This window comes from Canis lupus, chromosome 11, assembly GCF_048164855.1.
Source record: "Canis lupus baileyi chromosome 11, mCanLup2.hap1, whole genome shotgun sequence".
Classification (NCBI taxonomy): domain Eukaryota; kingdom Metazoa; phylum Chordata; class Mammalia; order Carnivora; family Canidae; genus Canis; species Canis lupus.
In genome coordinates, this window is record NC_132848.1 from 28539087 (window position 1) to 28563819 (window position 24733).

Here is a 24733-nt window from a genome sequence, read left to right on the forward strand (position 1 = left end):
CCACCCTACTTGAGCCTGATCGCATCTCAGATAATTACATCTGCCACGACCCTATTTCCAGATAAGGTCACATTCTGAGGTTCTGGAAAGGACACGCGTTTTGGAGGGGATGCTACCCCATTCAGCACATACACATTTCACATTTGTTATTAGGTACTTTCTCCCCTATGTGGCAGAGACTAATTGTCCCACTTTATTTGTCATCTTTTTTTATCAGTGTATAACCCCTGACTTTTCCCAGGTTATATGGCCATCCCAAATAAAGGCTACATTTCCCAGACTCCTTTGCTGCTAGATGTGGCCAAATGACTGACTAACCTTGGTCAATGAGATGTGACAATAAAGGCCAAATGGAAGCTTCTGGAACTCTTCCTGGGAGACATCTACCTTGGTCCATGGCCCTGTTCTTCCCTGCTTCCCCAACCTACCTGACAGAACATAGATGCTACAACTGGGCTACATTTGGGGGCCACGAGGACAAAGACCCCACACGTCCTGAGAACGCTAGTAGAAACCTGGAAGCAGCGGGTTGTCTGCAGCTTATATCTGGACTTTTCTGTTTAAGATAAGTATCCATCCAGGGCCACTAACTGTACAAACCCAGGGGACACCTTCACACGTCAGAGAACACAAAAGGAGACCTAGGGGCTTTGAGGCAAACAGACCATCCTCAGAGACCCCTGCTCCCGGCTAGTTTCAGCTCCTGGTTTGGGGGCTTTTAGTTACTTTCAGGCAGTCTCAGTCTAACATTTTTGATAATTCTTTAAAATCCAGGAGGTTTTTGCGTCTGGAGGGGAGTGCTCAATTGTATTGGCACTTAATGTGTTGAACAATTTATGAAAGTAATAGAACTCTGGAAATCAATTTCTTTGAACATTTAAAACATTATTATTAATGTGATTAATTTTAGTTCCTTAAAACTTAAATGGCAATTACAAATCTAACATGATTGATTCTTTTGAACCCTCCAGACATCTTAAATAACAGGCCAAACACTTATAGAAGGCCCATTGAGATTGCAGGATCCGAGTCATCTAGACGGATTTCCTTTACTGAGATGCACACACGGAGGAGATTTATACTGAAATCTTCCATCATTGGGCTTGGCCTCTTTTTTTCTTTATTCATAAACTTTATTTGTGGCCTCGGGACTTTTAATTTTCCCTTAGTCATACAGATTTTAATTTTTGAAACTTTGCATCTTTCTCCAAACTTTTCTATTTTCTAAGTTTGCGTGGCAATTCGGGGTCTCTGAAGATTTCATAGGAATTTTAGGATGGTTTTTCCTGTCTCTGCAAAAAATGATAGTAAGCAAAAATAAACATAAAAAATATTGTTTTCCAAGCTATGAACATAAGACATATTTCCAGGCATTTGTGTCTTTAGTTTCTTTCAGATTTAATACTTTTTATTGCTGTTTTAAGTGTAATATTTTCCTCTTTTCCATTTTTTTGATGATTGTTTTTATTTTAGAGAAAAGGGTTTTATATATTTATGGTGTATTTAGCCTTCTTATTTACTCTCTTTTTTTCCCCCTACAAACCAGAGTCTCTTCAGTTTGGAGGGTGCCAAAACATCCACAACTGAAGACAGCTTATCTTTTTTCCAATGTTCACACTAATTATGGAATTTCTTCCTCTAATTATATTCATTAGAACTCCAAGACAATTTGGAATAAATGGTCTAGGTGCCCTCCCTGTCATGTCCCAATTTCATTGAAATGGTTTGAATGTTTTACCATTTATGATAATATTTATTGCTGTCTTTTGATAAAAATCTTTTCCTACACTTGAGTAAGTATTATTTTTATTTTTGCTTAATACTTTAATGATGGCCGAATCTTATGAACTTCTGTTCAGCATTTATTGAAATGACATCACATAGTTTTTCTTCTTTAATTGGTCATGTAATGGATCATGTTGATCTATTTCCTGATATAACTATACTTGCATTTTTAGAGTCACCTTATTTGGTCATAATATATTATTATTCTCTTAATATGTTATTAATTCTATTTGTAGTTTTAAAAAATATATTTTATTTTTGGGGCGCCTGGGTGGCTCAGTTGGTAAAGTGTCTCCTTCAGCTCAGGTCATGATCCTGGGGTCCTGGGATTGAATCCTATATCAGGCTCCCTGCTCAACAGGAAGTCTGCTTCTCCCTCTCTCTCTGCCCCTCCCCTGCTCGTGCTCTTTCTCTCTCTCAAATAGATAAATAAAATCTTTTTTTTAAAGGATTTTATTTATTTATTCATGAGAGACACACAGAGAGAGAGAGGCAGAGACAAAGGCAAAGGGAAGCAGGCTCCATGCAGGGAGCCTGACGTGGGACTCAATCCCGGGTCTCTAGGATCATGCCCTGGGCTGAAGACGGCGCTAAACCACTGAGCCACCAGGGCTGCCCAAATAAAATCTTTTTTAAAAAATATTTTACTTTTTAAGTAATCTCTCCACCAGTGGGGGCTTGAACTCACAACCCTGAGGTCAAGAGTTGCATGCTCCACCGACTGAGCCAATCGGGTGCCCCTATTTATAAATATTTTATTTATAATTTTTGCATCGATATTCATAAGTGATATCAACTTAGGGAATCTAATGTTCTTTATTTTTGGTATTTATCAGTTTTTTGTAGTAAGGCTGTTTTTTTTTTTTTTTTTAAGATTTTATTTATTTATTCATGAGATACAGAGAGAGAGAGAGAGGCAGAGACACAGGCAGTGGGAGAAGTAGGCTCCAATGCAGAGAGCCCGATGTGGGACTCAATCCAGGCATTCCAGGATCACACCTTGAGCCGAAGGCAGATGCTCAACCGATGAGCCACCCAGGTGTTCCAAGGCTGTTTCTTTACAACATGAATGAGTTGGGAGAAATTTTCCATATTTTCCTATAACTTGTAATCTCTTATTAACACTAAAATTATATATTCTTTAGAGGTATGATAAAAAGATTTGTGAATACAATTGGTCCTGGTGTTTTTGTTTTTGTTTTGCCTTTTTTTTTTTTTAGTGGTAGGTCTTTATCTTTCCCATTTCCTCCATGAGAATAAGTCTATCCCAGTTTTTTACTTTTTGGGTCCAATTTGTTTCTATAAATTCAAATGAAATATCCTCTTACAGTTTTTCCCAGTCTTTTCTATATCAGAGTTATATTTTTTCTAATACTTTATCTTGTATATTTTTGCTGTCTTTTTTCTTTTATTAGATTCTTTCTGGATTAATTTACTTCATTGATCTTTTTAAGGAACAGATTTTTGGATTTATTTGTCCTTCTTACCATTTAAAATTTTCTATTTAACTTCAGTTTTGAGCTTTATTAATTTCTTATCTCTGATTTCTTTCATTGCTTTTTTAAATTTCTTAGAATGGGTAGTAAATTGCTATATTTATCTTTTTTTGGTAATGAAGAAATGTAGTCTATTCATTTTTTTCTGACTATAGCTTTTTTTTTAACCCACTTTAAAATTTTTCTTAAGATATGTTTATATATTTTAAAGCAGCAGGGGAGGGCAGCCCGGGTGGCTCAGCGGTTTAGTGCTGCCTTCAGCCCAGGGCCTGATCCTGGAGACCCGAGATTGAGTCCCACGTCCGGCTCCCTGCATGGAGCCTGCTTCTCCCTCTGCCTGTGTCTCTGCCTCTTTGTGTGTATGTGTGTATGTGTGTGTGTGTGTGTGTGTCTCATGAATAAATAAATAAAATCTTAAAAAAAAAAAAAGCAGCAGGGGAGGGGCAGAGGGAGAATCTTCAAGCAAACTCCCTGCTGAGCACAGAGCCCCGGTGCCCCAAAGCCACTTTTTGTAAACAGCCCTTAAGTCCATTTAAGTAAACTCTACCCTTGACATGGACTTGAACTCATAACCCCATGATTAAGACTTCATGCTTTACATATTGACTGAGCCAGCTAGGTGCCCCTCTGACTATAGGTTTTGCTGTATTCTCTAGATTTGGATTTGAAATTACATTAGTTAGGGCACATTTAGTTATAAATAACAAAATACCTAACTGCGATGTGAATAATGCAGACATTTATTATCTTATTTAAAAGGGATTTTGGGGGATCCCTGGGTGGCGCAGCGGTTTGGCGCCTGCCTTTGGCCCAAGGCGTGATCCTGGAGACCCAGGATTGAGTCCCACATCGGGCTCCCGGTGCATGGAGCCTGCTTCTCCCTCTGCCTATGTCTCTGCCTCTCTCTCTCTGTGTGTGACTATCATAAATAAATAAAAATTAAATAAATAAATAAACCCACTGTTTAAAAAATAAATAAAAAATAAAAGGGATTTTGGAGGGGCACCTCAGTGGCTCAGTGGTTGAGCATCTGCCTTCAGCTCAGGGTGTGATCCCAGGGTCCTGGGATCGAGTCTCACATCGGGCTCCCCATAGGAAGCCTGCTTCTCCCTCTGCCTGTGTCTCTGCCTCTATCTATGTGTTTCTCATAAATAAATAAATAAATAAATAAATAAATAAATAAATAAATAAATCAACAACAAACCCAGTAGCTATTTTCTTACGTGTGATGGGTTCTAACTGGATCACATGGCTACTCCTAGCTTTATGCCTCTATCTATGTGTTTCTCATAAATAAATAAATAAATAAATAAATAAATAAATAAATAAATCAACAACAAACCCAGTAGCTATTTTCTTACGTGTGATGGGTTCTAACTGGATCACATGGCTACTCCTAGCTTTAAGAGAGGCTAAAAAGTGGCAAAGGGGAATAGAATTACATGACAGACTTGGGCCAACCCTGATGCCTTCCCTGGGCTATAAGCATTGCCACACCAACCAAACATAGTTTCTAATCATTTTTCCTTTATGTATATATTTGGCGGCTATGTTGTTTGGCACGTACAAGTCTATGATTACTTTGTCTTTCATTGTTCCCCTGTGCCATTAGGCTAAGTCTGTCCTCAACCTGTTTGATTCATTCAGTGCACCTTGTGTGATCGTGCTATTGCTTTCTTCTTAAATTTTAGTTTGCCTGGTTTCTTTGTTCATTTCTTCCATTTTCCTTTTTTTTTTTTTTTAAGATTGTATTTATTTATGCATGAGAGAGACACAGAGAGAGAGAGGCAGAGACACAGGCAGAGGGAGAAGCAGGCTCCCTGTGGGAAGCCCGATGTGGGACTCGATCCCAGGGCCCTGGGATCATGACCTGAGCCGAAGGCAGATGCTCAACCACTGAGCCACCCAGGCTTCCCCATTCCTTTCATTTTCAATCTGTTTCCTTCTTTTTTTTTTTTTCAGAGTGCTTCTTGGAAGCAGCATGGAAGAATTTATTCTGTTCATATTTAGTGTTATACATTTGATTTTACTCTTTCATCTTAGGTTGTGTTCATTTTTTTGAGTGTGCATATGTGTGAGTGGGGGGCAGATGGAATGGGGGTGGACAGGAGGGGCGGAAGGAGAGGGAGAGAGAGAATCTCAAGCATATTCAATGCCCAGTGCACAGCCTGACACAGGATTCGATCTTGCTACCCTGAGGTCATGACTTGAGTGGAAATCAGGAGTCTGACACCTAACCCATGAGCCACCCAGGCACCCCTGCTGTGTTCATTATTTATTGTCACCCATTTCTTCTCCTTTCCTTTTCTCCATTCTGGGGGTGGGGTGGGTGTTGGCAGTGGAGGCAGCCAAGCAGAGGCCCTGGGTCAGCGCCTGGCTTCTAGGTGGGGCTTATGCAGGTGGAGCGTGCTGCCACTGGCAGCGCCACCTTCATGAAACCAGCTCTATAGCATAGTTGGGGGGGGGGCTCCTTCCTGTTTGGAAGCCTCCAAATCTAGCTTTCCCTCTTTCCTAGAGCTTCAAGGAGACTCCCAACATCTTTTTAACAAATCTTTTTTTTTTTTCTTTTCCTGTTTTCATCAGCCGGAGTTGGCTCTTATTGCTCCAACTAAGAGCACCCAATAACACTGCTCCAAGTGGTTTTATTTATCCCTCCAGGCAATTCTATGAGCCACTGCGTGCGCCCAACTGTTTCACCTCATTTATTTAGATGGCTAGGAGATACTGGAAAGGAACAGAGGATAGAGGGGAAGACAAAATGATCCAACTATTCCAGACTTGAGAGGGAATTCTCAGATACATTTTTTTTCTTGGTGCAGTAGAATAAAAAGGCCTTTCCTTATACTCATTTTTTTTTTCCTGAGGGAAAATCCCGATTTCCCTTTTAGAAAGTAATCCAACTTCTACAGACTTACACATTCTCTTTATTTTCTCAATTATAAAAATATATACCCACTTATAAAAGGAAACAAAAGAATGAAGGAGGAAAGGAGAGGGTTAGATGTGCCTGCAGAGCTCACAACCTGCTCCTCAGAGGCAGCAGTTTATGAACCGCTGAGATGCTTCAGGAATGGGGTTGGGGGGCCCGATGCTCATTAAAGTCTCAAATTTCTGAAGTCATTCTCTAAATTGTTCAGGGGCTGTTGAGAAAGAGAAAAATTAGAAGTGTCACTGGCAGCCAGGGGTGTGGAGTGCAAGCCAAGGAGAGGGGATGAGAAGAGGCAGGGATGTCTCAAGGGAAACAGAAAACTGGCAAGATTCTAAGAAAAGGGAGATAAAGGAACTAAGGATAAGAATCCTAAGAAAAGGGAGTCCTGGATGGGGTGAGGGGAAGCGTGTAGGCGGGGAGAGAAAGGTATTGGGGGAAGTGGGGACCCGCACCTGCAGCGAGAACAGCTTCTCACCTGGACGATCCTCTGGAGCCGACGGCCTATGCTTTCACTGTACTGCTTCAGCTTGTTCCAGGGCTGGAAAGGCCTGCCCTTGTGGTCTACAAACTTCTCCCAGCAGTCCTTAAACTCTGAGATGACAGAGAGAAGGTATTCAGGTTCCGGGGTGCGGGACAGCAGCAAGCCTGCCCTCTGTGGGCCCAGGGACTCCTCCTTCCTTTGCCCTTCCTGGGGGTATCACAGCCTGGGCCTTAGCTGGGCCACCACCCTTCCATCCAACCACCCCACTCCCTTCCCCCAGGAGCTCTTCTCTCTTGGAGCTGCAAACCTTCCCATCCCCTGGCAGCTCTGCTGTCTCCCTACCCAGGTAGCTCATGACAGCCAGGGAGATCTCAGATTCCTGCAGGTGCCTCAGCTCCCGCTTATACTTCTGGCGCCAGTGGAAGTACAGGCGGGAGGCAAAGAGCCTCAGGCTGATGTGGGGGTGATCATTGACAAACGCAATCAGTTTCTTGGCACAGGTGGGGCAGGGGCTCCATGTGACATAGCAGGTGATTTCGAATTTCTGGGATGGGTCTAGTTGTCGTGACTTTATATCGTCAATAAAGCAAATTTCTGCATGGCGCTTTTCCTAGAGAGGGTCCCAGACGGAGAGAAGAAAGGCTTGGTTACCGGGCAGAGGCCAGAGGTCCCATGCTATGGGCACCACTGGGGAGAAGGGGCTCCGCCCTGTGAACTTGCCTAGGACGGGGAAAGAACCTCCCTCCCTGCATTCTCTCACTCATCCATTAGTTCAGCACCCCAAAGCATCGGCAACTTGGTCAGAATCAGACCAGGTCCCCGAGAGGAGACGGGTTGGCAAACAGACACCCCCACGGCACCGTCCCAGATGCTCCGCAGACCCCGCCTATTGGATATCTGGAGATGTTCGAACATGGGGTTCCCCAGGAGCAGGTCAGAATGAGAAGGAGGTGGGGCAGGGCAGGTGGGAAGGCGGGCAGAAAAGCAGAGGGCAAGTGTATGAGGGAGTTGGTGCAGGTGGAGTTGAGTGTTTGGTCCTTGGAAGACAGCTTAGCTTCTCAGAAGCAGCGACAGAGCTGACGTCCGGAGGACAAGTAACATATTCTCTAAGAGGGGCGGGAAGAGCATTCTCCTGGAGGGACCGGCTTCTGCGGAGGTGCAGAGCTCCCAGGAAGCAGGGCTGAGACTTATGTAAGCCTCGGGATTTCTCCCACGGCCTCGTGTCCAGACGGCCCGCGTGACACCTGATTTTGAAGGCAGACTTTGGCAATGACGGAGCCTTCATGTGGCTTCAGCTGGTAGCACAGGTAGGTCCTCCTCTGGTAGGTTGGCTTTGGGACCCGTTGGTTGCTGAACTGCTGGTAGAATGTTTCTTCTTGTAGTGGATTCATCGTGGTTCTGGGCAAGAAGAAGAAAACCAAAGATGCAGAGGGCACCTTCTGGTGTCACCCCAGGGTCTGTCTGAACCCAACTCCTTGAGTCCATTTGGGCCCTTGGGGTGAGGAGGGAAAGGACATTCTCCTCTTTCTTTGTCGGCCAGGAGGGCTGGGCAGGAGAAGGAAAAGGGGGAGCTCTCCCACCTGCACACAGCCCCATCGCCAGTCTGGTGGAGCACCCACCACCCCCAGGTTTAGGCCACCGCAGGCAGGACGCCTTGGGTTGGGTGGGGAAAACTAGACGTCATGTGTCCTTTGGCTCACCCATCTTTGTCCTGTGCCCCAAGACCCCTCTGTTCAGGTCCCCACAGGCATCTCAACCCTGGCATGTCCCATTCCAGAACCCTTTTCTTTGGGGATGGAGGGGACTTCTTTTAACTCTGGTACTTCTTTTAACTCTGTGCTCTTTTGCTTAGGCGTGGGTATCAAAATTTTGTCTGTTCAAAGTGCAGACAGGCTGGTGAACAGGAAAATCTGCTGTCACCAGGGATTGTTGTGACAGACTTTGGCTAAAGGACTCACATAGCTTTTCCACCCCTGGTTGTGATTATACTCTACAGAGTGTAGAGTATACACTACAAGTGTAGTGTATACTCGCTTTTTTTTTCAGTTCCAGAGTGACCTGGCTCATGCGGGTATGCGTGTACAGGTTCTTTCTGATAAATGCTGTTGGCTCCGCAAACATACAAGTAGGTGAACAGAACTAGGAGCCTTCCTGCCGGCACCCAGAGAGGGGCATGAAAGCCCCATCTGGGGGCACCTGGGTCATTCAGTCTGTTCAGCGTCTGCCTTCAGCTCAAGTCATGATCCTGGAGCCCCAGGGTCAAGCCCCATGTCTGGCTCCCTCCTCAGCAGGGAAGTCTGCTTCTCTCTCTATCCCTCATCCTGCTCGTGCTCTTTCTCACTCTCTTTGTCTCAAATAAATAAAATCTTTTAAAAACCACAAAAATAAAAAGAAAGCTCCGTCTGGCAGAGCCCCACTGTGTGTAGATATTGCTGACCTAGCAGATGCCAAACAGTCTGAACGAACTGGGGAAGCCTGATGGAGCCCCAGGCCATTCTCCTCTGGACACTCCACCCAAAGCTGATGTGACCGGGATGGCCACTGAGTCTGGCTTAGGGGACCACAGACACTTGGAACCCGACACAGGAATCAAGCCAAAGGTGCCATTCCTCAGGGCACAGACTATGGGGTGCAGGTGATTTCCATACCATGCTCCTGCAAGACCAGAAATGCCTTCCCCATATTTCCAGCCAACTCCTCGAAACACCCCTGATTCCACCAACAAAAAACCATGTCAGTCATCTGTTATGCTAATTAACAAAGCCACTAATCTCATCAACGGAAACCCATCTCTGATACCCCTTATGCCCTAGTAAAACTTCGGGTGCATTTGGATAACTGTCACTGAAAACGCCATCTCTGGATCGTGGCCTTGGATTACCTGCCAGTGACCTCACCCGAAGCTGCTACTCTCAGGGCAACTGGCTGCCCTCAGCCCAAGGATTAGAATGAAAACTTCCATTCATAGCACAACCAAGGGCCCTGCAGCGTCCTGATTTTAGTACTGAAGTTCCCACGTTCTGGGAAACTCCCCAGACCCTGGCAAACCCAGACACTCAGGGCTGAAATATTTCAAATTTTAGATAAATGCACTATTTTATTAGCACGAAACTTGAATCGCTAAAATTTAGGCATGACAGAAACAACTCATAAGAAGTATTTAAAGGCAAAAAAAAAAAAAAACAGAAGTATTTAAAGGCGAATTTAATTTTCCACACTTGATAGTGTCTTCATGGGAAACGATTTATCTTCTTATCTTGGAGATGGGTTTTCCCTCCACAGAACAGAAATGAGACCATCCACAGAATTAAGTCTGCAGAAAGGCATGCCGCCCACAGTTTCAAGATTGCTGGGGAAAAAGCTGGGAGGGAACTCAGAGGATGCTTTGCTTAAAAGGATGGACATTACCCAGGGAATATAGTCTACACAGTCCTCATAGCCACTAAGCGCTTGGGTTCTGCCTCCGTTAACAAAGCCAGCATCACTGATGGGACGTTGCTGAGGTGGTTTTCAGACCTGGACCAGGGAAGCAAGTATGACCACTGACCACAATCTGGATGAAGCCAGACCATTTGATACCAGAAAGACAAATTAATCAATCTTGAAGTTTACCTAATCTCCACTCGATCAGAAGAATCCACGACCCTGGACCCCTTACCCTTCATTTTTGCCCTTAAACACCATCAGGGAGTTCCAGCATCAGCTCCCCGCTCTCCTGGGTGGCACCGTATCCATAACTAGTCTATCTCTTCACCACGGAAACCCAGTGTCGGTTTTTTATTGACTTCCTGAGCGTCAGCCAAATGAACCGTTGTTTGAGGCAGTTATAGAAATTAGAACATTCTTTGCAAAATTGTGCACGTCTTTAAAATAAAACTTACAAATATGCTTTTATAGCCAACCCCAATGTCTCAATCATCCTTGAATCTATAGTCTATAATAGCCAAGCTTAAACAAGCCACTTGAGGAAGACCCGGTGGCCACGCCTATAGGATGTGGCCAGGGAGGCAGAGACCAGCAGCTGGAGGCCAAGGGGGTGGGGGTGGGGCATGGGGCGATGGGCACCTGCCCAGGCAGTGCCCACAGGCCAGAGGCAGGAGCAGACCCTGCAGACAGGGTGTTAGAGAGGGAGACAAGTCGCACTGGGAGCAGGAAGGAGGCACAGAACACAGCAAGCAGTGGTATCTGGTCCTTGCAGCCCCATCCCGGGCTCCTTAGCAGGCTCATCCCACCCCAGCCTGGGCCCTGGGCTCTGCAGCCCACTTCCCTCTCCCAAGGCTGTTCTTGGCCTTGGGAAAGCCCTTCATCTGTGAGTGTCCTCCCTCCCCTTCCTGCCAGACAAAACCTGGGGTGAGAGGCCCCTTGTCTGATCTTGCTTCTTTTGGCTTCCATCCTGCCTTCTTCCCTCCCGACTTATCTGACCCTGGGAGTCCCTACCCAGCTGCCTCTCCTCAGCGAGCTTGTCCCAGCTCTGCCCTTTGTTGGGCACCAGCCCTTTCTTACCAGTCTTGCTTTCAGAAAGTCCCAATCTGGAGTAACCTCCCAGGCCACCACGGAAGCCCCACCTCCTTCCTGCTTTGGCCTCGGGGTGGGGAGGGCCCTCGGATGGTGGCACTTCCTCGGGCTCAGCTGCCCTCCTCTCAGATGGAGACAGGCCCCGCTGTGTGCCCGGGCAGAACCCAAGTTATTGCAAAGAGAAAGAGAAAGAGAAAGTAGGATGCCCCTGGGGGCCTGGGGCAGACTGGCTGCGGAGAGCAGGACCGGGGCTGGCTCCCAGGAGAGGCAGGCTCTCTGAGGAGTGGGGAGCCCTGTCCTCATCACCTCTGTGTTGCCCTTAAGAGTCATTCAGTATCTGTCATGACTCTGGGAATCTGGAAACTGAGGTCTGTGGGTCAGATCTTCAACTCCAACCTTGGAGAAGGCAAGTGTGTTGAGCAGATCCTGTACTCCATCCTCTACCACAGCCTCTGATAGCTTCAGTAAGGGCCTATCGTGATCCTGACATCTCAGATGAGGTCCCAGCACAGAGAGGCTAAGATACTCTCTGGAGCCACCCAGCAAACAAATGGCGGAGCTGGAATGCCTGCCCAGGGGTGAGGCCTGGCTTCTCCCACTTCCTCATTATTCTGTGAATAGGAGTTGGGGAGTGGGGCACAAGAGCAGGGCCTTGTTGCCCCCAGAGGCTTCCCAGGTCAGGAATCAGGGACCTGGACCTGAAGTGTATTTCCTGAAAGCTATCTGCTTGTCTTGTCACATGTCTGCCAAGATCCCCAGATGGAAAAAGAAAGAGCAACTGGAGAACTCAAATCCTAGAGAGGAGGTCTTAGAGCAGCCACCTGTCACCCCCAGTCCAGACCACATACACACGTGAGTCCCCAGAGAACTTCTCCCAGTTGGTGGGCACCCCCCCAACCCACCTCATTTTGCCCTACAGGCCCTGGGATGCCCTCAAGGGGGTAACAAGAGCATGGGCAAGAGTTGGAGGATCCAAGAGAATGGCGTCCCCTCCACTGCCATCTGTTCTAATGTCCAGAGGCCCCAGCCAATGGAAGAAGATTCCAGAATGAGCTGGGCCCAGGCTCTTCCAAGAGAGTGATCAGATCTGCATACTCAGGTGTTGGTCAAATTGACAGCTAAGGCGCCTCTGGCCTGAGAAGCAGGAAGGGTGGACAGGACGGCTGACACCCTCCACTGGCCTTTCCCTAATGACAGCACTCCCGCTGCTCGGCCTGGGGAATTCCTGCTAGCTGGCTGAGACTCTGGGCTGAGAGCAGGGATGTGCGAGAGCGGGAAGGGGACTGTTGTGGAGGAGAAGTCCCAGAAGCCTCCAGGGATCTCTAGGACTGGCCTTCTGCTTTGTTCTTTCTCCTCTAGAAGAAGGAGATATTTTGAGCTGACCCCTTAGGCCCATTTTGACGACCCAGACAGTCCAGAGGGGTGTCGTCCATGCGTGTACCTCTCCACTTGGAGGCTGGGCAGCCACAGCTCTCGGCCCCCAGGCAGCAGTATAGACGGAGGGGGAAGGAAGGGGCAGGTGTCTGCGGCCACCAACAATCCACCCTGGCCAGCCAAGACCAGAGGGAGAAACAGCCGGTCCGGTCTGTATGGGACCCAAGACGTTCTCCACAATGATTTTAGGGATGTGTTCCAAACCGAACACCTGCCCGCTTGCTGTCCCTTCCTCAGCCGCCACCTGCCCAGAATGCCACCGGCTCAGGATGGTCTCTGGCTCCTTTTCGCCACGCCCTGGGCCAGGCCACCCGGTGGGGGCCCTGCCATCGGCTTTCTCCCCAGTGTGTGCACATGGGGCTCTGTGGTCCAGGAATCACAGGCCCTCTCTGTTTTACCTCTTCTGCTTGCGCTTCCCTGTCTCCCTGACTTGATTCTCAGCCACCTGCCACATTTTATTCTGCTTTTTGGGAAAAGTTCTGATGATCCCGGTCCTCCCATATCCAATCCTACATTAAAAAAACAAACAAACCCACCTTATTTACATGTAAACTACATAATTACTGTCTTGCCCACTCCCTGTTGCTATCCCCAGGCTGCAACCTGTCCAGAGCTTCCCCTTTGGCAGCAACGTGGGGAGGGGAATAAGGGACGGGGGAGTGAGAGCAGGTGTAGCGAGCACCTGAAGAGGCAGTGCGAGGGTGAGCCAGGGGCAAGTCAGGCATAACCCAGGAGACAGAGACGCAGAATAAGGATCTCGCTTTTGCCCACTTCTTCAGCTCAAGAAGGCCCTGGGTCATTGTGTGGGTTGAACCATGTGCCCCCCACATCCATCAGCCAAAGTCCCAACCCCTACTGCCTCAGGATGCGACTATATTTGAGGCAAAGACTTTTAAAAGATGGTTGTTAAGATGAAATCCTTAGGGTGGGACGGAATCCAGTCTGCCTGCTGCTGTTAGGAGCAGGGGACACAGGGTCACCAAGGGCTCACGGAGCACGAGCACGGAAGCCCTCGCACAAGAACGTGCTCTCACCAACGACCCTTGTTTTCTGGTAAGTCACATCCTGGGGAAGGATGTTCCTCCCATCTTCTGACTTTCACCCTTAGACATATTCATGCCTGTTTACCTTCAGTTTATTAACAAGGTTTGGTTAATGTGGTGAGATGGGAAGAGCCAGGTTGGGGGGGCTCATGGGGTGGGGGAGGGAGGCCTCCAGGGAGGAGAGAGGATGCTCAGGAGGAAAGTGCAGGCATGGGGTGGGGGGTGGGGGGTGGGGGGGTGGCAGTGCTGAGGGGCTGGAGAGGGAGGTGAAGGTGGCTGGAGCCCAGGAGGAGGAGCAACAATAGCGGGGAGAGGAAGGGAGGTTGAGGACTCCCTCACCCAAGAATTTTGTCAAGCTCTCTGGCCAGACGACGATAATGTTTTAGTAGATTCCGCCTCTGGAAGGGCATCCCCTGGTGGTCCACGAAGTTTTTCCAGCAGTATTTATAATCTGAGGTGAAGACGGAAGAGAGCAGTTAGGTGGGCCCTGGGAGGCCTTCTTCTCCTGAATCTCTCATACCCTCCCTACCAGATGCCACCAGTCCTGCCTCAGTTTCCCAGGCTGTCTTCCCACTCACTCTCCCTAGGGACATTCTAGATCCTCCCCTATCCCCACCCTGGTCCTACTCCCTCCCACAGTCCTGTCCCCAGCTCCTTCTGCTCTTACCTTCAAAGCACATGATGTCCACCCGGACCCCTGCACGGCATAGCCTCTGAAGCCCAACCTGGAAATCTGAGTGCCAGAAGTAGTAGAGGCGGGCGGTGAAGATGCTCAACGTCACGTTCTTGTATTCCTGTAGGAAACTAAGTATCTCCTTTGCACAGTTGGGGCAGGGGCTCCAGGATAAATACCAGGTGACATGGTACTTATGCTTGTAAGAGAACAGATTCCAGTCACGGAACCAAGAAAGGAAGCAGGATTCTGCATGGCAGCGAGCCTGAGGATAGACCTGTGAGAGAGGAGAAGAGAAGAGGATACTCTTGGCTGGCAGAGCAGGGAGTATGGCAGGGCCAGGTGCCATGGGAGGACGGGCAAGGGCGCAGGAGTCCCGGGGCCATGCTGTCCATTGATTTATCCCCCCATTCCATCTCTCCCCACTCTCTTTTTTTCACTGAGCCATCCCTTCCCACAGTCCTCAACCATCCATCAATTCCAACTTCCACTCTCCATCCATCCAACATCTAGTCTCCATCTATCCATCCATCTATCCATCCATCCGTCCACCCATCCGTCCATCCATCCATCCATCCTACAGGCATCCTACTGGCCCCAGGCTAAGCCCTCTGAATCCAGGCTAGTTTCGTGGGTGCTGTCTGCTGGGGAGGGTCACACAGCCATGCTGCCCTGCAGGGAAACCACTAGCCGCACGTGTCTCCAGAGCACTTAATGTGTGGCTTGTCTGAATTGAGATGTGGGGCAAGTGTAACATGCACATCTCATTCCAACAGCATAGGAAAAAAGAATGTAGGTAACCTCATGAAGAATTTTTATATTAACTATAACTTGAAATAATCTCTTAGATATATCATCCAATACATTATCAATACTAATTTCACCCTCCCTTTTTTTACTCCTTGAACACTGGCTACCAGGAAAAGTTAAGTGACATATGTGACTCCAATGATGTTTCGATGGTTAGTACCACTAGTGCATACCCCAACCCAGCCCATATGGCTCTCTCTTGCAAACAGGCTCTGAAAAGTCTGCAATGTCAGGGGAGAGGAGAGGGCAGGCGTGGGGTGGGATATCTCTCAGCAGTGGTGTGTGGTTAGGGGGCAGGGCTGCAGGGGGGTGGCCTGGCTCCAGCAACTGCTGAAGCTGGTCACTGGTGCCGTGGCAGCCTTCCAGGGACGCCTGGACTGTGGCTGGGAGGAGGCCAGGGGCAGGCAGACGAGGGATGTGGGTTCTCCCCTGAAGGGATCACAGGTCCTGGGCACAGAAGAGTCAGTGGTGTGGCAGGGGGACGACTTGACTGGCAGGACCATAACCAGGGCCTGGTGTTCTGGTGTCCAATAGGCCTGGACTTTCTAAAGGTACTCTTTCATCAGAGACTGCTGGGGTTGGGATCCCTGGGTGGCACAGCGGTTTGGCGCCTGCCTTTGGCCCAGGGCGCGATCCTGGAGACCCGGGATCGAATCCCACATCGGGCTCCCGGTGCATGGAGCCTGCTTCTCCCTCTGCCTGTGTCTCTGCGCCTCTCTCTCTCTCTGTGACTATCATAAAAAAAAAAAAAAAAAAAAAAAAGACTGCTGGGGTCAAGCTCCATGACAAGACTTGGAGACAAATACCAGTCAGCTCTCTGAACAAGGCTCATAGGATAATCAAATGCCATGCTGTATCCAGTTCCAGGACTGTCAAGCAAGGAGTTCATGGGCCAACGTCTTGGGACAATGTAGTGGGAAAGAGCACGCATCACTGAGATTCCCCATCTGGCATCTTATTCCATCCTTTTCCACCTTCCCAACTGACGCAGCTCCTGCCTTAACAGGCCTTACCTTGTTTTGAAAGACGCCTGAGTTCCAGTACTTATAGTCATGCCAGGGATACCTCTTTCTTTCCACTTGGAAGCAGAGGTAGCAGAGATTCCGCCCAGAGGCGTAGAGGAGGCTTGGAAAGTGGAAGAAGAAGGTTTCAGGACCTATCCTGTCCATTGGGCTTCTAGTGGGGGAAAGACAGGAAACAGAATTCGATGAGTTTTCTTGGGATTGTCCCTGGCTGCTGGCCTCCCTCGGGGCATGGGGACTCCCTGCCCCCAAGCATTGCCTGCTGCTTTTCCAGGGGGGACAAGGATGGGGTGGTGTGGGGGCTTCTCTCAAGGAGCCCCTGCAGGACTGCTCCTTTCAGCACACTCATCCCACAACCTGTTAGAAAAATAGCAAAGAGAAATAGGAACCCTCCCTCCCCAGGGAGCAGCTTTTCTAATACTTCAATTCATTCCTGATTTTTTACCTACACATTCTTTTTTTAAAAAAGTATCAGGTTAATGCATAAATTCAGGGATTCAGGCTACTGTTCTAAGAGCTTTAAATTTCGGAACTCAGAGTCCTCCCCAGATCTCTTGGGAGCCACCCTCCACCCTAGAGGAAAGGAAGCCAGGCCAGCTGAAGTGGAGCAGCCTAGCCTAGCCCAGGGTTAGTAAGTGATGGGGCTGCTGTCCCTGTCCCCAGGCGGGCCATTTCCAGCAAGGTCCTCCCATGACTGCTGTGGCCTCAGAGTGCAATCCTAGAAGTGCCTTTTTTTCCTACTTCATTTTAAATATGTGCATTTCTCCTCATCTTGACATCCTTCTCCCATTTGCACTCTGGGGTAGTTACAAACATGAAGAAAGCGTGAAGCTCGGTGACCTAGGTTGTGGGTGAGGTTGAGAACAGGCTGCATCTACCTGTCTGCCCGCGGCTGGGCGAGCCCTGGAACAGGCGAGGTCTTTCTCACCTCTGAAGAAGCTAGCCTCACACCGTGTTCATAATGGTTCCAATATCAAAGAGAAAATAGACCAGAATGCTTTAAACTCAAACCACCAACCCCTTTGCCCATCCTCCAGTTCAATTCTGAGTGTTAACAGAGCACAGGAACTTCCAGAAGCCTCCAAGGGTGGCATCACCGGGGCCCAGGCAGGAACCGACATGCCCAACAGACTTTCAGACCCAGAGGCGCTGGCCTGGAGGACCGCAGGGCTGGGTGGAGGTGCGCGCGGGGCATGTTCGGAGGCAACAGTGGGAGCATCCCCAGAATAGGGCCAGGACCCAGGTAGGAGTGGGCCCCGTGGAGAACTTGGAGGCCAGAGAGGGAGAGAAGGGAAGCCGAGATTCATTCATTGGGACCCGGGTGGGCCACCAGGAAGGAGGGGCTGCTGGAGGGGGCCCAGCGTGGGGTGGGGAGGGGGACAGAGTGAGCAGCTGTACCTTGGGTGGTGGCCACCGAGGCGCCAGGGCTCCATTCCTCTCATTGGCCTCGCTTTAGGAAAGCCCCCGATCTGATACCTCCCAGGCCGCCTCCACGGAGGCCCCACCTCCTTCCTGCTTTGGCCTCGGGGTGGGAGGGCCCTCAGCTGGTGGCGCTTCCTCAGGCTCAGCTGTCCTCCCCTCAGATGGAGACAGGCCCCGCTGTGCGCCCGGCAGGACCCAAGTTATTGCAAAGAGAAAGAGAAAGTAGGATGCCCCCGGGGCCTGGGGCAGACTGGCTGCAGAGAGCAGGACCAGGGCTGGCTCCTGGGAGGACCAAGGCTCTCTGAGGAGTGGGGAGCCCTGTCCTCATCACCTCTGTGCTCCCCAGGCGGCCAAGGGCCTCCCTCCACATGCCTCTGGAGTGAACAGGGGAGAAGAAGGAGTGCAGATCTTTTGTCAGGCCCCCTACCCCGTGTTTTCTCCTGACTCCACAGCAAACGGGCTTCGGGCTTCGAGTTCCTAATTCTGTGGCTGGTCCTCTGCTGAAGGCCCCCTCCGCCTTCACTTGGCAGAGCAGATAGAGGGACAAATGGAGAAGGAGACGGAGGGAGAAGGAGGGACAGTTTTACTTTCTCTTCATCTTCTTAGAGGGACACAAATCCCCTCATGGGGCCCACCTCATGCTGTCGTCTAAACCAAATCACCTCAGAGACCCCCACCCCTACCCCGAACCCTATCACACTGGGGGTTAGGACTTCATTTTTTTTTTTAAGATTTTATTTTTTTATTCATGAGAGACAGAGAGAGAGAGAGGAGAGGCAGAGACACAGGCAGAGGGAGAAGCAGGCTCCATGCAGGGAGCCCGACGTGGGACTCGATCCTGGGGCTCCCGGATCACACCCTGGGCCAAAGGCAGATGCTTAACCACTGAGCCATCCAGGCGTCCCGGGGGTTAGGGCTTCAACATATGAGTTCAGGAGACACAGACAGTCAGCCCATGACACTTGTGACTGACAGGGTTCCTTTCGTTGGCTGAGGGACAGGATGATTGACCTCAGCAAGGGGTGAGTGCTGTCTCACACAGAGCTGAGTCTCCAGGCTCTGTGGTGGCCTTTCTGGATGGAGGTCAGAGGTTGGAGGTCGGAGGTCATTGCTACCTCCCCGGATACCCAGAATATTAGTGATGGTAGCTGGGCCAGTGCTGTCCCCAGGGTGATGGAGATTTCCTGGTGGGAATAAAAGAAGCAAAGACGTGTTGGCTGGGAAGGAGATGCATAGCGAAGGCAAATCAAGGAGTTGTCTCTGAAGCTGGTGTCTCAGGTGGAGACTGTAGGGAGTCCTCACCCTCTGCCCTGTGTGTAATCCCGACAAAGGGTTGTTGGGAACTGGCTGCCTCCTCCTGCCTCCCCTACCTGGGCTCTTTGGCTATGCAGTTTCCCTTGGCTGCTTCATTACCCTTTATTACGAGGTCCAGCCTTGACAAGGTGCATTTCCAAATCATCATGGAGATAGATCCCCTTGGGCTCTGTCTCAGCTTTGAGAGAGAGAGAGAGAGAGAGAGAGAGAGGTGAAGGCCAATGCCCCATCCAGGTGAACTGAGGGTAAAATCAACACGTGGCTCTCTGAGGGTCCCATGAAGAACTTGGCTGCACTTGGCCTGTCTCCCCACCCTCACCCTGGGTGTTTTTCTGCATTTCCAGTCAATCTCTGGTTCCCAGAGACTCAGCTGTTCCCTCGGAGCACCGCCGGCCCTTCTCAGGAGCACTGGTGCTTGCATGAGCCAAGGAAACTAGAATGGAAAGGCAGGACTCTGGAAGGAACCACAAGAGGCACAGGGAGGGTGCAGCGGGCTGCTGGTGTCAGGAGCAGAAGCAGAGCCCATGTGTCTGTTTTGATTCACAGCTGGGGAACCCCCAATCCCTGTCCCCTGTCACTGGCTGTGTGGCCTCTAGGTCAAGGTCAGCTCCGAGGGTCGGCTCAGGTGAGGCAGGTCCCTGCTGAACAGTCAGAATCCAGGAGTAGAGAACAGGAGATCCGGTCACGAGTGCAGTGTCATGTCCACCTGCCCAGGCTTTTTTTGTGTTATGCGAGTTTCACCTCAGTAAATCAAAAAAGAGAGAGCACTGAATAAACCCCAAAATGTCTGAAATTGGCCCTTTTAGATCAACATGAATTTATGGGCAAGCTTTTTCATGACAAATCCTACTATCAACGTGCAGATTAATTTTGGGAAGCATGGACATCTTCCTGGCACTGAGGGTCTTTATTCATTAACATGGTATATACCTGAATTTATATAAGTCTTCTTTTTCTTTTTTTAATTAAGATTTTATTTATTTTTTCATGAGAGACACACAGAGAGAGGCAGAGACACAGGCAGAGGGAGAAGAAGCAGGCTTCCCGAGGGAAGCCTGATGTGGGACTTGATCCCAGGACCCCAGGATCACACCCTGGGCCAAAGGCAGCTACTCAGGCATCCCTCTTTTTATGTTTTTAATGAGTCTTGTACTTTTTCATAAAGGTCTCATACATTTTGCTAGATTCACTTCTTGTAAACTTTTTGGGAGCTATTGTAGCTTTCAACTACCTTTACACTTTTTGTTGCTAGTATCTGGGAACACTATTAATTTTCCTTTTTTTTCCCCAAGATTTTATTTATTAATTCATGAGAGACACACAGAGAGAGAGAGAGGCAGAGACACAGGCAAAGGGAGAAGCAGGCTCCACGCAGGGAGCCTGAAGTGGGACTCGATCCCAGGTGTCCAGGATCAGGCCTGGACTTAAGGCGCGCTAAACCGCTGAGCCACCGGGGCTGCCCCACTATTAATTTTCCTAAATTAAAGTTGGATCTACCAACCTCACTGAGAATTTGCTTACTATTTCTTTTAGTTTCTGTTCTTTTGCAACCCCCACAGCTCTTGTCCTTTATTGAGGCTCCTGGGACACTGGCTTGAACAAAAGCACTTGAACAATGGCACTCATAAAGGAGACTTTTCTGTCCTTCTATTTTTTTTTTCTGTCCTTCCATTTTAAGAGAAATTCTTCTAAGAGGGAAATAGAAAATTTTAAGTCCCATATTCTTTATCTTTTTTTTAATAATCTTTTTGAGTATAGTTGAAATCCTATATTCTTTCAATCTTTCTTGGCTTGATATTTGTTTGCTAACAGTTTAACTATGATTTTTGCATCTATATTTATAAATAAATATGGCTATAATTTTTCTCACTCATCTTCTTATTTAGTTTTATTATTTTTTTTATTTTTAAGTAATCTCTCCAACATGGGGCTCGAACCCACAACCCTGAGACGAGTCACATTCTCCACTGACTGAGCCAGCCAGGCACCCTCTTCTTATGTAGTCTTTTTTTTTCTTCTTCTTATGTAGTTTTTTTTTTTTTAATTTATTTATGATAGTCACACAGGGAGAGAGAGAGGCAGAGACATAGGCAGAGGGAGAAGCAGGCTCCATGCACCGGGAGCCCAACGTGGGATTTGATCCCGGGTCTCCAGGATCGCGCCCTGGGCCAAAGGCAGGCGCCAAACCGCTGCGCCACCCAGGGATCCCTTCTTATGTAGTTTTGAATCAAGATTATTATATCTGCCCAAAATCAACTGGGGAGTTTAACTTTTTTTTTCTAATTGCTTAGGAAAGTTCAATTCTAATCTTTACATGGTTGATTGAACTTACCATAAAATATCTGGAGCTGGTAACTGGTTTATGTGGTCATTTTAAGTAAAAATTTCATTTCTTTAATGGTTTATGGTTAATGCAGGTGTTGCATTTCTTTGGGTATCATTTTTATCATATTTTTTTTGGAAGTTGTCCATTCAGCCTCATTTTTCAAACTGATTGGTGTGTGTTCATAGTATTCTCTTCAGACTTTCTACAGCTCTATAAAAGACAACCCCAGGGGTCCCTGGCTGCCTCAGTCAGTGGAGCATGTGACTCTTGGTCTCCAGGTTGTGGGTTCGAGCTCTATGTTGAGTATAGATTACTTTAAAATCTTAAACAAAAGATGAGGGCCCTTAGATGGCTCGGTTGGCTAAGCATCTGCCTTTGGCTTGGGTCATGATCCCAGGGTCCTGGGATCAAGCTCCACATCAAGCTCTCTGCTCAGCAGGAAGCCTGCTTCTCCCTCTCTCTCTGCCCTCCTCCACCCCCTCATGTTCTCTCTCACTCTCTATCTCAAATAAATAAAAATTAAAAATAAAATCTTAAAAAAAGATGATCCCATTTTTTACTCATAATTTTATTTTTGCTTTCTCTCAATTATTTTTTTCAAAGTACTAGGTTTCGATTTTGATGCTTTTGTTATTTCCTTTTCACACATACATATATATAAAATCTCCCACATCTTTTTTTTTAATCTCCCACATCTTTATCTGTTCATCAATCAGTTGGACATATAAGTTGTTTCCATATCCTGGCTATTGTGAATAATACTGCAATGAACACAGAGGTGCAACTAGCTCTTCAAAATATTGATTTTGTTTCCTTTGGATATTGTTACAAGCACACTATGAAGGTGCACACATGAGTTGTCTTTCCGAAATGCCAGCCTTATCGAGTCATAAAGCAGGGTTAATCACACTGTAAAGCAGAGTCAGGATTCCAAATTTGATGACATTTCATATGCATTTAACTTGGCTTCATATATGTCACACTAAGCAAAGCACAAAACAAAATCACACAACAAACAAGATACAAGAGTCAAGAAATTAATGAACACACTCAAAGTCAGTCTGTGGACACACAGGTGAGATGAGGTTTCCACCCAGTCCAGGTCAGCTCTTGGCACTTGCTGCTTATTATATTCAAGCAGTGGAGGATCTGTATTATGTTCAGAGACCAATTGGGCAGAGCCTCTGGCTTCAGTTGCCCTTTCAATGCAGTCAGATGTAAAAGGGTCAGCATCTGGAGAGTTGGACAGTTTGCTGCAGCTCCTCTTGAAGTTCCTTTGGAGTTTAATCAGCCTTGAGCCTTTGCGCTTTGGTTCTGCTAGTTACCCGTGCTGGGTATTGCCAGCCTGTGCCATTTAGGGGATATCTGGTCTGACTTGCAACACCCTTGGCTGCTCACATTACCACCTGAATGAATCACTTACTGCTTGACACAAGTGATTTTATCTTGCTCTCTACAGAGCTATCTTGCTCTACACACCCAGAGGTAGAATTGCTGGATCATATGGGATGCACAAGTACTTCTTATGGGACTCTGACTCTATGCCATTTTAGGAGAAGGTTAAGCAATGTCAGTAAGTTGTCATCTTCATGTCTGCTGTGCAGCAGACGTGAAGTCCATGGGACAAGCGTTGTGTGATGAGGTGATAGAGGTAGGGTGTGGGAAAGCAAGGATGAACTGGAGCCTACAAGAATGAGCTGTAGAGCATGTGAGGGTGGGCAAAAATCCATGTCTTGTTCTTGTCCCTGACTTTAGTTCTAGGTGTCCTGTGAGGTCCTGTTAAAGACAAACTTCGAGGCAGCCCAGGTGGCTCAGCGGTTTAGCGCCGCCTTCAGCCCAGGGTATGATCCTGGAGACCCAGGATCGAGTCCCACGTCGGGCTCCCTGCATGGATCCTGCTTCTCCCTCTGCCTGTGTCTCTGCCTCTCTCTCTCTTTGTATCTCTCATGAATAAATAAATAAATAAAATATTTAAAAACAATAACAACAACAACAAACTTCAACTGAGTAAATTTGAAGATCTATTTGGCTTCATTAAATGCTTTATGAATTGGGCAACATTCCACCTAGCAAGTAGAGATGCTCTGAGGCCAGTTGCACCAGTGAAGGTTTTCATATGCAGGGGATGGAGCTAGGAACTTGTTAGCAAAACAAAAAAGAGGGCTGTTTCAGGTCAGAATGTCTTCTTGTGGTGGAGGGAAGAGAGTAGCAGATGTTCTGTTTTTATCAAGCAGATGACCTCACCAGTGCTGGTGAGTTTTGATTACAAAACTTCAGGTTGACTTAAAAAGTCGCATTCTTAGGATAGATTGAACCAGTAATTAAGTCTTGGCTTGCTGTCACGGGAAGCAAATGATTCAATTTGTATTTGTTTTTTCTTTCTTAAGATTCCCTTCACCAAAGAGCTAGCAAACACACCTCACTCAAGGGTGGGAGAAGCTCAAGGAGGATGTGGAGGAGGTTCTTGCAGTTGTGGTTGCACACCAAGGAGGTGAGTCAAATCAGTACCTCAACAGGGGACCATGTTATAAAAGACGGCTTCCTCACAGCTTCCCACTCAAGTGGTCATACTAACATCTCTTGTGGCCCATCCCTATCTAAGACTACTGTAAATGGAATTATTCGGGCAAATGTGGGTCAGCTTAGCCAAATCCTTGTATCAGAGCTGCCACAGGAGGGCAGAATCTTGAGAACTTGTTTGAGATTACATGGTATCTCTAGAATTGACATTTTAACAATATGGAGACTTCTGATCCACGAACATGGTATATCTCTCCGTTTTTCACATCTCCTTTGCTTTCTCTTAGTAATGTTTTGTAGTTCTCATTATATGGGTCTTAGACACTTTTGCAAGATAATTTTTAGTGCAGTTTTCAGAGACAGATTTCTAGTAATAGGTAATAGCAAATCTTTTCATCATGTTTACTATAAGTCAGGCCCTCTTCATAATATATGTAGATATAAATATAAACAAGTTCATTTAAGCCTCACAACCAAGTAGGTGAAAGTTCCATTATTATCTCCCATTTGTATGCCTATAATCTGGCTAAAGAATTTGCCAGACATCATAATCCAGTAAATGATAGGGGCAGGATTGCAACTCAGGCAACTGGTTCCAAAGTCCTTCCTCCCACCAGTACTCTATACTATTGGGTAATAGCTGCTGGTGTTCACACAATAGAACAGAAAATCAAGATTGGTGCTCTGAGAATGTGAGATTTTAATCTATATTCAGATTCATTGAACTCGTTGCTTAACTAATTTTATGACACAATGAGATCTCTCTCCCTCAATTGTTGTGGTGGGAGGGAGGGACATTTTCATCTCTACCTTATGTTTTCAGTATTTATAAAGATTTGCAGATTTTTTAGAGTGAGGCTATGAAACATCATTAGTTAGCAGGAAAGCCAATAGAAGCCTGGTAGAGTCAAATCTTAGAAAAATAAAGAGAGGTAAAAAGGTGGACAGGATTTCCCTTGGAAA

At 47.5% G+C, this 24733-nt stretch overlaps 1 protein-coding gene across 1 annotated transcript in view; it reads right to left on the minus strand.

The window, feature by feature from the left end:
* Positions 1 to 6182: 6182 nt before the first annotated feature.
* Positions 6183 to 24733, minus strand: part of LOC140642192 (DNA dC->dU-editing enzyme APOBEC-3G-like) — a 29890-nt gene continuing 11339 nt past the window's right edge. Inside the window, exons 6-13 of the mRNA XM_072842668.1 lie at positions 17587 to 17806; positions 16180 to 16342; positions 14351 to 14633; positions 14023 to 14134; positions 7936 to 8089; positions 7034 to 7301; positions 6686 to 6801; positions 6183 to 6421 (exon numbers count right to left, since the gene is read on the minus strand). Of these exons, the coding sequence (XP_072698769.1) occupies positions 6377 to 6421; positions 6686 to 6801; positions 7034 to 7301; positions 7936 to 8089; positions 14023 to 14134; positions 14351 to 14633; positions 16180 to 16342; positions 17587 to 17806 (1361 nt within the window). The 3' untranslated portion in view covers positions 6183 to 6376. The remainder of the gene's footprint in view (positions 6422 to 6685; positions 6802 to 7033; positions 7302 to 7935; positions 8090 to 14022; positions 14135 to 14350; positions 14634 to 16179; positions 16343 to 17586; positions 17807 to 24733) is intronic.